This window comes from Solenopsis invicta, chromosome 14, assembly GCF_016802725.1.
Source record: "Solenopsis invicta isolate M01_SB chromosome 14, UNIL_Sinv_3.0, whole genome shotgun sequence".
Lineage (NCBI taxonomy): Eukaryota > Metazoa > Arthropoda > Insecta > Hymenoptera > Formicidae > Solenopsis > Solenopsis invicta.
Genome location: NC_052677.1, coordinates 17,618,931 through 17,634,080, shown reverse-complemented (window position 1 = coordinate 17,634,080; position 15,150 = coordinate 17,618,931). Strand labels below are relative to the sequence as shown.

General features: G+C 49.1%; 1 protein-coding gene across 3 annotated transcripts in view; it reads left to right on the top strand.

Annotated features, from left to right (window-relative positions):
• Nucleotides 1–1,668: 1,668 nt before the first annotated feature.
• Nucleotides 1,669–15,150, top strand: part of LOC105207698 (protein groucho) — a 68,633-nt gene continuing 55,151 nt past the window's right edge. For 2 of the 3 annotated variants that reach the window (XM_011177287.3, XM_011177286.3), the window contains exon 1: nucleotides 1,669–3,024. In XM_011177287.3, coding sequence (XP_011175589.1) covers nucleotides 2,965–3,024 — 60 coding nt within the window. In that variant the 5' untranslated portion in view covers nucleotides 1,669–2,964. The remainder of the gene's footprint in view (nucleotides 3,025–15,150) is intronic. The other variant, XM_011177285.3, reaches the window with a different exon arrangement.

The window sequence follows — 15,150 nt, the reverse complement described above, 5'->3', positions numbered from 1 at the left end:
ACGGCACGGTCCGCGCGGAGTCAGCGCCTTTACGAGGCGAGCGGACGATAGCGGCAATCAAGTAGGAAACTGCTTGGGACTGTGTGCCGCGCGATATTCACATAGGGGCACCCCCTTAGCACACACAATCGCGCGTACAGGATGGTACTCGCTACACACTCGCATACACTCGCGCACGTGTACACACATGTGTATGTATATTCGGGTTATATCGCGACGTGTGCGCGCGCGCGCTGGCGCGTATGTGTAAGTGTCCTCCCCCTCTCTCACTCTGTCGCTTTATGCGGAGCTACGTTGTATAGGGGTTGGGAAAACGGGTGGAGGCGCCATATTTGTGGTAGTGTGGGAAGTGAGGGAAATCACGAGTGGCGAGAGAGGCAGCCGGTCGACAAGCGGGGAAACGAAGCGCGCGCGGGGAAAAGCGTGGCGGCGGGGGATGGGGCGCGGGGCGGAGGGGTGAAAGGGAGTTTACGCGGACATCCGTGTCAGCCCGGTGACGGCCATTTTGCGAAAAACTTTCGATTTGTTTGCACACGCCGTAGCGAACCCGGAGGAACGACTAATACCGACGCGTATGCTCGGCATGCCGCGCTTCTCTCTCTCTCTCTCTCTCTCTCTCTTTGTCCATCATCGGTTTATACCGCGTCGCGTATCCGTCCACGACTAACAACTTTTCGGTATCCGGTGGACCGGGCGTTTCTCCATTCCGAGACTCACAAAAATCCAAGCTCATAGCTCCGGAGCATGGCTAACTACTCGTAGTAGAGTACCTATCTGGCAGCGCCAGGATAACGACATCGGCGAGCAACGAGTTTTTATTGGTCCACCGCGTCTTCTCGTGAGATTGATACGACGAATCGCTTGGATTCCGGAGGGCGATCGAGCGCGAATATTATTTGCGAGCGGTTTCGCGACACTGTCGGTCGCGACGCTAATACCTTCCACGGGGCTATACGGCAAAAAAATAGACGTAGCCGCGCGCGGTAATAGATGTCGATAAAACGCCAATGAGTAAGAGGGAAAAGAGCGCCGAGTCACCTTTTTTTTTACGTACGCCCGCGGAAAGAAACAAATTGGGAGCGCGGTACGTTTCGCGATATCGCTGTAAAGTCTCTAGGTATTGTCCGTCGCCTCGGTCGACGGTCACCAGAGAAACGACAAAATCGGGACGCCAGACCGCGCTTAATGACGATATAATTCCATTCCGGCGGAATTGCCATTCATCGCCGACGAGCGACGCGTAAACGTGGTCATAAAGACGCGCGTAGACGATCGAAAATCACGACGGAACATTCCTCGTTGGAAAGGAGGATAAAACGGATCGACCGTACGTAAGAATAGCGGCGATATGAAAGAGAGAGGGAGACGGTTGGAGTTTGTAAGAGGGACGCGTAGAGCAACGTTTTAACGAGCCGTGATTTTCGTGCTCGCCTTTTCGAGATCCTTACGTAACGCGACTTAATTGCGAAGGAGCTATCGCGCCGGTTAATACGAGCGTGGAGGAGACGAGAGACATTCGAGGGGATGCTTGGCGGCTTTAAACGCGAAGTAGCGGGACCGACGACGGGCCGAGGGCGAGGAGGAGCGTGGGGACGACGAGGCAGCGTGGAAGTGGGAGAGTCGCGGGAGTGGAGCGCATTGGTGGGGGAAAACGCGGTCCCCCACCATCGGTCCGGCCGTCAGTCGCTCCGCAGCCGTTGTCGCGGCAAGTTCGTCCCCGTGTCACTTGGTTTGCGCGTTGCGCGACTTACGACGTACGTCGGGATTTCTCTCGCGGGAACTTGTGCAAGAGAGTGAGATTGATCGTTTCGCGATCCTCACGCGAGTTGCGGCATTCTCGCGGTGATCCTACAGTCTCGACGGTCGTGTGTGTGTGTGTGCGTGTGTGTGTGTGTACGTGTGTGGGCGTATGTGTGTGTGTGTGTGTGTATGTGTGTGTACGCGCGCGCTCTTACGTTCTCGGATAAACAACCGAGTGTGCACTGTGTGCATGGTGCCAGCGTGTGTGACGCTGGCATCAGTATTGCTGGCGACGATTCGCGCTGCCACAGCCGTCGCATCGTCTTGAAGAGTGGAAAAGAGAAACGGGAGTGAAGTAAATAGATGGTAATAAAAACGTGTGCTTTCAAAGGAGTTGAGAAGAAATCTTTCGAGTCGGAGTGTTTTACAACGACGACGTCGACGACGCGGCAGCGACGCGGTTTTCTTCTGCTTTACCGACTGAAAAAAAGGCTGAGTCGCGTCTCTCGCATTGCAGAGCGTAAAGAAAGGTGCGGACACAGCTGCCGTCGGATTGCCTCCTCGCGCTCGTCTCGTCACGTCGACTCGCGCGCGTCGTGCGTGACTCCGAATGAACGACGCGAGGACGACGGCGAGGACGAGGACGACGTCGACGACAACGACGACGACGACGACGACCAGCCTCACCTGACCGCGCGGCGGACCGAGAGTGAGAGAAAGAGGAGAGAGAGGCCGCTACCACCGACCGAATGGCAGTGGCCCGCGCGCGAGTGTAACGTTTGAGCAACCGTCTGTCGCGCGCGCGCGCGACTAATGAGACGGCGGCAGTAACGGATGGATTGGTGGCGACCGCCGATGGATTTTCGGCGGGAAATCGGCCTGTTGCGAGTAACGTTCGCGTCCGCGTCCGCGTCGTATTGGAACGTAGCAGCGCGTCGTCGCGGAACGATACGTCGTCGCCGAGAGTGCCGAACGTCGTAGCAGTCGTAGAGAGAAGAAAAAAGAAAAAAAAAAAAATTGGACGAGCGTGCGTTTCGCTTCTTCTGTTATTATCTTGTTGCCGTTGTGTGCCGTTTGTTGTTATCATCGAAATAAAGTGTGCCGTGTGTGACATGACGCGCCTTCACTGAGAGAGGTATTCCGGAATCACGTCTCTCGCCGGTGTTCGTGCAGCAGCGCTACCTTGGGGTGAACGCGCATCGAGCGGGAAATCACGCAGGAAGGATGTATCCCAGCGCCGGAATCAACGCAGCCGCCGTGGCCGCCGCCGCTGCCAGGCATCCGGTGAGTAGCGATTATCAATAACAACAATAATAACTGCAGCAACGTTGTTTATTTATGTCCCGGTCCGGGGCATAGTACCGCGACCCGGTGGCATTCGGCGATTCGGCAGCGGGGATAAACTGCGTAAACCGCAATTGTGTAATCATTAAACAGGTTATCGCATTTAATCGATGTAAATTCTCAGGCCGAATAAATTAGGCGGGACACGTATACGCTCTTCTCCGCACGGCGCGTCGGTATGCGGGCGACCGATAACAGCGACGAGTTGTCGACGACGCGATAAGGCGGCGATTTCGTATCTTTTTTTTGGCGAACGAATCGTGGGACATGGCGCGACGCCGCCGGGACGTCGAAGCAGACTCATCTACAGACTTTGCTCGCGCTCCACGAAATGGCCGCTCCGCGCGCGGTCCGTCGCGTTTCTTTCTTCCCCAGAGACCGCGCCGCGAACCTTCGCTGTATTTTAGGGCACGTTGCACGTTTACTTGACGTCGCGCCGCGCCGGTCCGCGCCGGTCCGCGCCGGCGCGACGCGCTCGTCCCGCGCGCGCGGTGCGATCTGATTTACGTCTGTAATTTACATCGTTGTTGACCCTGTTTAACCCGCTGTTCCTTGATCGTGGGGCGCGTTTCCCCCGTGTTCCGTCTCACGCATCCTTTTTGCCGCTCGCGAAGGAGCAATCGCCTTATGTGCGGGACAATTTTTTTTCCCCTCCGAAGGGAGAGCCGTCGCGTTCGATCGCGCGATTCGCGTCTCACGTAACACGATCCGTCGTCATCGTCGACATCTCGAGTTTCGCCGCCGTTCGCGGCGCGATTTCGATCACGTCGCGCGTCGGCGGCGACGTGACACTCGGCATTTCGCGTTTCGGCTGCATATTGGATTTCGCTAGGTCGCGATAGGAAACTTTTATTAACGCGTTAGAGATCGCCGCGCCGCGCAGCGCCGCGCAGCGCCGCGACGACCATGTGAGTCGCACGTGTGTGACTCACGTCTGTCGGATGCTCGAGCCGTGACCGCGTATGTACGTGCGTATTAGGTATCGATAAATTGAATATATTTAATATGCAACGCGTTACGAGTACGTGCTACTCCGAACGAAAATCTCGGCGCGCCACGCCGCGACCGTACGAACGCGGAACAATCGCATTTGCCGTCGTCCGACGGACGTCGGCCTCGCGGCCGTTCGAAAAGCGTTTTGCCACGCTACATCCGAGTCATTGATCCGTGAATCGTCGGCGAGCGAAGTCATCCGTGTGCCACGGTGGACTCTGCGGCGCTGTCTGCATTTAATGGCCCGCTCGAGATAATGGCGACTCTGGTCGTGGTCGTCGTCGTCGTCGTCGTCGTCATCGCGCACGACTCGTCTCACTCTGCCCGGCTCTCTCTCTCTCTCTCTCTCTCTCTCTCTCTCTCTCTCTCCGAGTTCGTAGTCCCGTCGCCGTCGTTGCGTAGTCCCGTCACGTTCATGCTGTTTCTCGGTTTTCTTTCTCACTTGATGCTATATAACGTCCCACCGACCATTACACGGGATATTAACGCCCTTTTTTTTCTTTTGACGCAACTCTTTGCCGCTAAAAAAGCGCGCGCACCGTCCGACGTGTAAAATGCTGCGGACAAACAATTTTTTCGCGACTCGCTAATCGAGTCAGTTAGTCAAACCTCTCTCGGACGTGACTTATAGAAAAAGTATTATTGTACGCATTTACTGATCATTGCGAGTGACAATCGCAGAGTGACAAATGCGCGAGGCAAAAGTCAAGCGTCATTTTGTCCATGTCGTTAGCCTGAGAGAAGGGACCTAACGGGAATAAGTCTGACCCTAATAACAATAATGATAGGCGGTACACCGGACGTGGTCAGCAGGTAGTAAGGAAGCGAATTGCAGTAAGCAAGTGGAAAAGCTGTTCAAAAGACTCGTACCAAATTGTATTGTGCGTAGGATGTGTCGTCAACGTGCTTGAGACGATGCTAAAGTCGTTAATTTTATTTACTGAATAGCGACTTTACACGTATGATTTACGAAACATCATTATGTCATTCTACTGCATCGAATCAATATCGCTTGTATACAGCACAAATTTTCAATTATACTAATCTTTCATATCAAGCCCATTTAAGCCTAATTCTATTCTGAGAGAAAAATTCATAAATTCGAGTAAATATTTATTCTAATAGTATTAATAAAATATTTACTTGCTGTATATAAATATTTACTATATAAGAAAAAATGACACTTGAGTAAGTGGTTCTTGTACTAAAAAATGTATATTTACGTTTAGTAAATATTTAAGTAGTACTATTTGAATAAATATTACAATTTTTTCTTTAGTGTAAGAATTTAACGAAGTTATATTTTCGTATAACCCGCATTCAAAATCATCTCCATTTTGTACAAATACAGAATTGTTGTATAAAGTAAATTTGTCCTAATCTTCTAAATATTGTATTAGACTATAACAGTGGTTACAACCGTCGACCTAGATTTCTTTTTTTTTTATTTTTTGACGTAAAATTGATCACGTTTGGCCTATAAATACATTAATAATAAAAATGGACTTTTTAATCTCTAAAGACAATTTGAAAAATAGTGCGTTGAAAAAGGTCGCGTTCAGTGAAACAGAATAATTTTAACATCTCCCGAGAAATGCATCCTGAAATTTTTCTTTGGACTAAATTTATCATTTCATCTTGGAGTTATCTCGACAAAAGTGAAGATATCAATTTATGATTATTTATTGATTACATTATATAGATGATTTTATTTTTCTTTTCAAGCGAGTATTACTCATACGTGTTAAACATCCACTTGTATTTAATAATAAAACTACCATTAAAATTTAGTGCTGAATTTTACGAGCCTTCTCTATATATCTAACGTGCAAGTCCTTCGTGTTTCGAGAGTCCGTGTCCATCCCTAAAGCACTTTTTTGCGTACACAATTCTTCGTGTAACCGTACATTGTGGGGATGCAGCCGTAGAGACCAAGGGGCGACGAGCGGTGATCCGTAACTTTGCGAGAAAGGACGGATGGACGGACGGTGGTGCGAAGTGCTGACGTTAGTTAGTAGGGTACACGTTGCGAACGTCAACGGACAGACGGGCGTCGTCGTATTACGTACACGCGTGCACGCACGCACGCACGCACGCACGCACGCACGCACGCACGCACGCACGCACGCACACACACACACACACACACACACACGCGCGCGTGCATTAGAGAGGCCGGATCTCGTCACCACCACCGCCGGGGTTTACTACCTCCTGTAAACTGCACGGCGCACGTTTGCGCAGGACCCCCAATTCAGTAAATATTGATACTTTTAATCGGCCTGTTTGCGCCGACACGCTGTTCAAACGCGTCCGAATGTGCACAGCTGAAAAAACGCGGCTGTGCGCAACCGGTCGCGGGTTCCTTTCTCCACCATCTTCGGCTTCTTTATTTCTATAGTTTCTACACTCGTCACCGCGTGGAGCTGCTTAATTAGTCATGTTAATGTCGAATTGCGTAAGACCGATTCTCACAAGTGATTACGCGTAGCACGGCAACTAGCTCTAATACGTTTCTAACGATCGCGTTACTCCCTTGCGCGTTTGACCAGATAGGTCAAACAACTCGAGGACTCCCAAAGTGTCTAAAGAGCCGGGCAATTTTCAAAGCTGTCTCGTAAACGTTTGAATTTTTTTCCGCCAATAAACCACGAATGCCTCTCGCTATCGCGACGGGGTTAATTGAATCTAAATCCCCCTACGTATCGGCTATATCCGGTGTTACACGCAACGTTGAAATTCGACTCGGCAAAATTACAGGCCGAAGCCGCGATAAATGCGCGCGATGCGATGCGGATATTCGAAGCGGAGGAAGCCCTTGGACTCTGGGGTCCACCGATTCGATCTAGCCTCCTGTCCCGTCCCGTCCCGTCCCGTCCCGTCTCGGTAATTGCTCGTATTAAAATCCCAGATCTAAACCGCGGCGCATACACGCGGCGAATCGCAGCGTTACGCTTCGCCGCGCCGCATCGCGCCGCGTCCGCGCGCGCGCATCGCTCGGAAATATGGAATCACGGTGATATCTTGAGCGTCACGTCGTCCATTATGCCGATGCGGCCAGTAAATTTCACGCATTATACTCCCATTATACGTTTCCTGGCCGAGCCGGATCGCGATCTCGTGCTCTCGCTCGACGTAATTACACGGTGCCGCGCCGCCGAATGGATGGAGGAACTCCGCGGCGCGGCGGGTTGTGTACGTATGTATGTATGTATGTACGTACATATGTATGCGCGCGCGCGTGTGCGCGACGAGCAGCGACGGTTTTAATTTCCACTTTCCTTACCTACGCTTTCTCCTTCCCGTGGCGGTTTTATCGCGCAACGGCCGCGCATCTGCCGACGCTAACGCGTAACGCGCGAGGCGTTTACCGATTTTATCGCGAGACGTCTGTATTTACTTTTAGATACAATTACACGTTAATGCGCGGCGACCAGTGCGGCGGCGTAGGAAGCGTTGCTTTCGCGTGATACACGCAATCGATGACGGGTCGAGTGAGATACCCTTCTTCTCCTCCTTCTTCTCCTCCTCCTCTTCTCTGCCCCGTCATGATCAACACGCTCGATATGACGGGCGATCCATCCTGTGGCCTTTTTGTTCCGTGTCGTTTCGTTTCTTTGCTCAACGATATGCTTTACAACGTAATAAATAATAATCGCTGCCACTGATGCGCGACCCGAGAAACAGGAAAAAGAAAAACACGTGTCATGACGATTAAATATATCGCTGGGCTGTATAATTAGTCGATCGTCGTGATGCGCTCGCTAGAAAAGGTCTGACGCGGACAATTCCGGCGCAGGTGTTTGGTGAAGCGTCAACGAAACTGAGCGGACAGTCTCTCTTCCCTCCATCCTGCCGAAATAATTTCCGTGCTATCATAATAATCGGACACGAGAGCTTCTAGAGTTCTAGAGTGTTGTCCCGAAACCCCCCTCGTAATGTCGTAAATTGGTCCGCCAGGAGTTCAAAGGAGGGTGTGTGTTTGTGTGTAAGCTTATTCTATAGCTTCCTTCACTTATTTCTAATTTAACCTCTTCCGGAGCTATACCTTTCACTCTCCGTATCTTGAAACTTTTCAATGGATTCTCAAATGAATTGTCGCTCAGACGTGAGTTATTTTTTATTCCGCACCATGACAATGAGAAAATATAATTTCATCTCCAACTCGGTTCTTTTATTTAAAAATGAGCTTTTTACAACAATATTTTTTTACAAAAGAATTCATTTTACACTTACCATAAAAGCGGTGCATTTGAAAAAGAACGATGTATTTGAAAAAACACCCGCCCCGTAATACTCGTGGATACGCATAAAGTGGCGAATATGGCTTGTATGTTGAGAGTATACCTTAATCTCCAAGTAAAAAGAAAAAGAAGGAAACTGCGAGAAGCCTCGTCGAGAGGTCCCTGCGGGCCTATTCGTACGAGAGAATGGCACTAATTGGCATTAGACTTGGCAGTTTGTCATGTTGTTTCCCCACCTTCTTTTTCCCTTTCTTTTTTCGTCTCCCGCTGTTTTCATGTTGCAAGGTACATCAAAGAGTGTCTCGTGTCCGAGATTCTTTTTTCGTAACCATGTGTCTCTTTGTTTCTTGTTTTCTTTACCTGTGTATGGTGGAAAGTTTACATTTTATTTAGCCCGAAACTACTGATTAAAAGATCAGTAAAATTAACTAAAAAGAGAATCAGTGCGTACTACTTGCACTCAATTGGGTAATATGGTTCTTGAATAATATCTTGTTAGTAATATAATCGTAGTATCATGTTCGTGTAGAAAATAGTATCAAGTCTTATCTTCATCAAGCATATTTCCTCTAGATTATGGATTTTGTAGTTAATTTTACGTTGATTCTTCCTCGGTGATAGCGTCGAGAGCGGTCATTATTTATTGCAACTTTCTAGTCTTTAGCATTACGCGTATCTTTATAGCCGAATCTCAATTTAAAACCGAGCTAACGAGCCTACTTGAAATTAATTAGAGTATTACTTTTTATCTGTTTTTCTTTAACATTTTTTTTATTCATAAATTAAACATTTACATAAAGGAAAAATTGAGTCAGAAAATTGAAGGAAGTTATAATTTAAGAAAATGTGCAATAGGTTGACGCGCGTACCACTAGTTGCTATAGTTATCGGCGTCTTTTGACCTCACGGTTCGATCTCTCAACGGATGGGAATATGAGAACGCGCAAGTGGGAGCGGAAGAGGTCGTGACCATGCGACGACACCATCGTTTCTCCCTGCAGCCAATCATCTTACAACCCGGACGAATAGGGAATCGGCACGTGAATGCCAGTGGAATTATTCACCGCTAATGGGAAGATGAATGCTATGGATAAATTTGAGGCTGGGTACTACTACCCGGTCATTAGACGTTAGCTACGGAATAATTGAGTTTATTAGCGAGCTCGTTTCTCTCTGTCACTCTCTCTTGCGCTGCCATTGCGATGCCATTGCGATGCTTTTTTTCCGAAATGCGAATTATGTCGAATCATAAATAGTAAGGATTCATCTTGATTATTAATCTGAACAAGTTTGAAAAATTATCGGAAAAGAATTTTACCGAAAATATCGAGTATCGTTCGCATCCCTTAGATTAGTGTTCTAATTGAAGTAAACTTTGCCGAGAAGTCTACAGTTGGTTTTATGGTAAAAAATTAGTAGTACCATTTGCAAGGGACGTTAATGCGAAGCTCGTATGAAAAGACGTAAATCGTATTGAGTGTATAATGAATAACGGTACTGAGAACCCTACAAACGATCGACCCTATAATACGTATCTTCTCTCCTGTCACGTAACACACGAGTGGATGAACATCCCTATTATTTTCTACGAGATCGTCCGTGACCACCCCGATCGTTGTGGGCTCCCTTTTCGTGATCGCCCGTAATTTTTCGGCGTGGCGAGGCGAGGCGAGGCGCTCGCTTCGACCCCTCGAGGGCTTCTGGGCGTTAAGCCGAATTAACATAAGAGAGTGTGTGCAAACACGGAGAGTCGGTGGAGCGAGCAGGAGACATAGTCAGGATGAAGAGGAGAGGAAGAGGTGGAGGAGGAGCAGGGAGAAACGAACGGAAGGAGGATAGGGAACACGATGAGAACACGTGTCCCACGCGGAGATAGTTAATTACTCGTTTGTGCCGCGCTGGGTCGGAGTCATCTGGAAGAGAGATGGTGCAGGTTGGGGCGAGTATCGCGTGGTATGGACGGAGAAAGAAGACATATTGAGCGGAACGAGAGAGAATACACGTGCACACACCCGTTCGGATAGAAGGGAGAGAGAAAGTGAGATTTATGCGGGGTATGCAGGCGAGAGAACGAGACGGTGCATTCCTGTTTCATCGGACCGTTGAGACCCGTGTGCTTGTCACGGAGGTGGGGTAGGCGGTTGTGGTGGCTGTGCGCGCTAAGGGGAAGACGAAAAACGAGGATGAGGTTAATGATATACGCGCCGGCTACCGTATACTACCGTCTCGAGTTCGTCCGCGGCTACCACCATCTTTTCGTCTTTTCCTTTTTTCTCTCTCGTCCCTCTCCCGCGCTCTCCGCTCGAGATCTCTTAAGGATACACCACGAAAGACTTGTCGTATTTTACATAATTGAGATAATACCGTCGGTGTAACGTCGCTAGTATTTTTCAGTAAGACAAGAATAGTGGACGCGTGTAAGAATTGAGTTTCTTGTTTTTTTTTAAACGATAGCTCTCATCGCTGAAAGAGCAACGGTTTTTTCTTCGACATACGAGGCGCTAAGAAATGGTGAGCAAGCGGTAGAGTTCTATTTCAGGTATCACGCAGATAAAATAGGATAAAATCGGGTCGCAGTCGGGATCTACATTAGCTGTAGCTTGTTCGCCAGATAAAGGCTGGCTACGCTCTTAAAAACGCTCGGTCGACCGTCGAGAGATAGCTTCGATAATGGCTCGACAACCCGGAGACACGAGGGAGACATTCCTTTCTCCTTCCCTTTTCTCCGCCGCTTCGCGTTTGTTTCGTTTTTCGACTCGATCGTCGGGGAGAAGAAACGAGTCCCGCGCGACAGTTCTCTCTCTTTCTCTCTTCAGCGAGCTGTGTTGACGTAGAGAAAACAACTAATACAAAAACGGACGTTCGGAGTGTATGGAATCGAACGCGGGTGGCTCATGAGTGGTCCGTTCTATAGACGTTCGCGTGCCAACAAAAAAAAAGTTTATTTTTTTATAGTCGTACAATATGATATCGTAGCATTCTTGTCGCAGTTATGTTCTTTCTTCAACTCTGAATAACATAAATATCTCATTGTCGTTAAAATCCGTCTTTAATCTATTGATTTTCCTCTGTAATTTTCGCGTTCTTTACGAAACGTTTTATCTTGCCATTTCCGTCGAGAGAACCATCCATTGACTGTCATTTTCAATTCAGCCGGCGGCGGCGGCGGCGGCGGCGGCGGCGGCGCGCGTTATGACTCAGCGCGATCGTGCATTTATGATCCGCAAAACGGATGGTCGGGGGTGCTCACGAGAGAGCTCCGCGCCGATTAGAATCGCAATTTAGATGCTCTCGAGAGATGTGGCCGCGTGCTCGGATTTCATTGCCTCCCTCGTTGCACGAGGGGGAGGCAGAAAACAACAAGGGGTGCCGCGCTCATTCTTCACCCTCTGTCTTTCACTCGCCCGGTTGTCGGCGTGCGTAACGAGATTATCGTGAAAGGGAAGTGGTAAGAGAGTGGCGGCTGTCCTCGTCCTTAGAAATTTCATTTTGACGTTACAGACTATACACCGTGATGCGCGTCGTAAAAAAGCTCAAGTAGGGGGAAGAGAGGAAAGAGCGGTGCCGGGTATCGGTCCCGGGAGATTGAAAGGGACGGCATTGTCGCGAGCGTCGGAAGCGAGAGAGGTCGATAGGCAGGTACGATCCCATCAGCCCTGACTCTCGCTCTGGCGTTCAGTTTGGTGGTAATTATAACATATTCCCTCGATCGCTCCCCTTAATCCCGAGGGAAACGACCCTCGTGTTACAGATTCCCCATTGAGTATCGCGCGACTCCCCCAAGGACCGTTGACGGTCCTGCGAAAGGCGCGATGCCATTGAGAGAAAAAAGAGAGAGCGAGAGAGAGAGAGAGAGAGAGAGAACATCATTCAACGATCGTAAAGTCGTTATTAAAAGTTTCCAGAGAAGAGATACGCGATGTAGATTCATTGTCTTCATATTTCGCACGCGTATTGTGAGCTAATCGTTTCGTTGATGATGTTGGACGAATGCTCTTCAGGCGTTGATAAAATCACTTTGTAGAAAAATTGGAGAGAGTGAGAGAGAGAGAGAGAGAGAGAGAGAGAGAGAGAGAGAGAGAGCGCGTGTACGCGTATGCGTGTGTACGAAAGAGCGAAGAAGAGAGGAAGGGGAGTGATGCGAGCGATGTACGTAAGAGTGAGCTCTGCCGGGAGGAGCAGCAGCTCGTAAAAGGGCGTCACTGTGAACGGCAGGCAGGGGGTAGAGAGACGAGAGGGTGAGAACGGGGTTTATGACTGTAACAGATTAGGTGACCGAACTGCCAGGGTGGCTCCCGCCGTGCTTCCTATTATCGCCGGAGCTTTTGTAACGCCGTCGCTTTTGTCGATGCCTCCTGCTCTCGCCTCCACCGGCAACCAAGCGTACCAGACGATGAAAGGGAGACGAAGAGATAGGCGAACGAGGGAAGTGAATGGTCGTTCCAGGGAGTTGGGAGAGACGACGGTAGCGGGCCACGACAGTTGGCCGATATTTGAGCTCCCTTTGTGTCGTTAAAGTACCACGCGCGGCTCATTCGCGCAGTTTGGCGGAGTTTTCTCGTCGCGCTTTTATCCATCGTCGTAGTTTTTCTTCTTTCGCTCTCTCTCTCTCTCTCTCTCTCTTCAACTTTCAACGAGGTCGAGATCCATGGTCGAGGGTAGAAAGCGCGAAGAAAGAAAAGATGAATCTCTCTCTCTCTCTCTCTCTCTCTCTCTCGTTCTCTCTTCCAGAGATTCAACCAGTAATTACCTGGTCTACTCGGAACGGCCGAATCATAGCTCTCGACCCTTTGTTTGCCCGCGGCTTCTGTTCACTTAATCTTTATTCCTACCGTTTTTTGTATGCTCTTTTTTTCCCCCAACATTCCTCGTTCTCTCGTCCGTCTGTTATCTCGTATTTCACCTCGAACCTGTCACGTCCGACATTTCTTTTTACGGCGTGCGACGTAGTATCCACAAAGTATACGGTACAACAGCAGTTCTTAACCTTTTGACTTTTGTGTGCACGCCCATCGAATCGTTATTGCTGGAGATCTAAATGGCATGTCTCAGTTTATTTCCTCTTTATTACATTGACAAATTATTGGCAGTTATTTCGCGATTTGTTTTACTCTCACACATTTTTCTCTTGTTGAAACGTGTAATGCGGATAATTTCTTACACAATAGCGATCTAAGGGACTATCAACTCTGAAAGAGAGAAAGAGAGAGAGAGAAAACGGTCATACACACACACACACATTACATTCACCAGCGGCGAAACGGAGTCTATAAACGTCAGCGTCCACATGTTATTAAGTTAAGTCTTCCGCGCACAGCTGGTTGTCGTTGTCATCGTCGTCGTGATCGTGGTTACCGTGTCGTGTGCATGCGAGAGATGCCATGCGAAGCATTCATGTAAATACATTTGTGCTTGTGTGGGAGAAGGGAAAAAGGAGAGAGATACGAGAAGAGAGGCGCGGTGGATAGTATTTATTCATGTATCCAGCGGCGTACTTGTGTGACGTTATTTCACGAGAGAGCGCCGATCGTATCACCTTAATTGCTCGACGGGTTAAACTGCCGCGCGGTCGCCTCTTATCCAGCGATCTGCTCAAAGCGCCTGGCTTGGTCTGGCTCGTCGCTTGCTTGCGTCCGGGATCGGGACGGAGAATCGTGCGTACACGCGTCAGGTGTTTTCAGCTCGCGTCATCGTGCAGGGCTATGGACATATACGTAACTACGGGCGGATTGACGTACATAAAAGAACGCATTGTGAACATCCTGCCGCCAGATAGACGCCGCGCCGCGCCGACACCGTTACCCCGCCTTCTCGCGTGAAATAGCGTTTTGACACGATGGTTTTATTAACCGCTCTACATACGCTAACTCCACTCGTTATCTTTCGCGAAATAAATTTCAGTAAACGTCCTGCCAAGTTATACGTTAACTGTATAAAAGCCTCAATGTGTTACAGCAGAATGTGCTCGTTTCTTGAAATCTTACAAATTTAGGTATTCTTGTTTCTGATATTAAAGAACCGGCAACTTGATCGTTTCGCTCATTTTAAACATGTTTATTTGCCTTTCTTCACGCGGAACGGGGCACGGTGGAATCTACCATGACGCGTGCATAAAGATTGCATGAATCACACCGCGAGATAGTTGGATATAACGCGACGGCGATGGTTAACGAGAGCAGAACAAAATGCATGTGCCGCGGCGGCGCACCGCAATTTCAGCATACCGAAGAATTACAAGCGCGAGAATCGTCTCGTCTCGTCTCGTCTCGTTTCGCGATAGAGAGAGACTCGCTTTCGCGCGCAATGCGAGACGCGCCGCGCGCTCGCGCGCTATCATTATTCTATGCATTATTTATGTCATTCCCCGTGTGCCGAGTACAATGTGGGTCTACGAATCAAAATGCATTGCTTATGCAAATAGCGGTCGTGCCCCGCAGTCTCGGGATGAATTCGCAGTCTGCTACGGGGAATAATCATAATGATCAATAAGATACAACCGCTCGTACGTCCGTTTCTCTCTCTCTCTCTCTCACTTGTTTCTCCACTCTCCCCTCTCCTCCACCCTCTTCTCTCTCGCTCTACACCTCATGCAAATCTTGAGGCGTATTGTCTGGCGATATTAAGGGAATTGTTATCGCGTTGCATAATTTCGGTATTCGATCGTAGTCGGGTTTCCTCGAGCTCACTTGCTCGGCAATCAGTTTGTTGTATACCCAACATCGATTTCCGTATTGTTTTTCGCCTAATTTCCCGCGAAAATTGTAGAAATTACGCAACTCGAGCTCATTACTCGATCATGGTTATTTCATGCGCGATATTACGTTTGTCG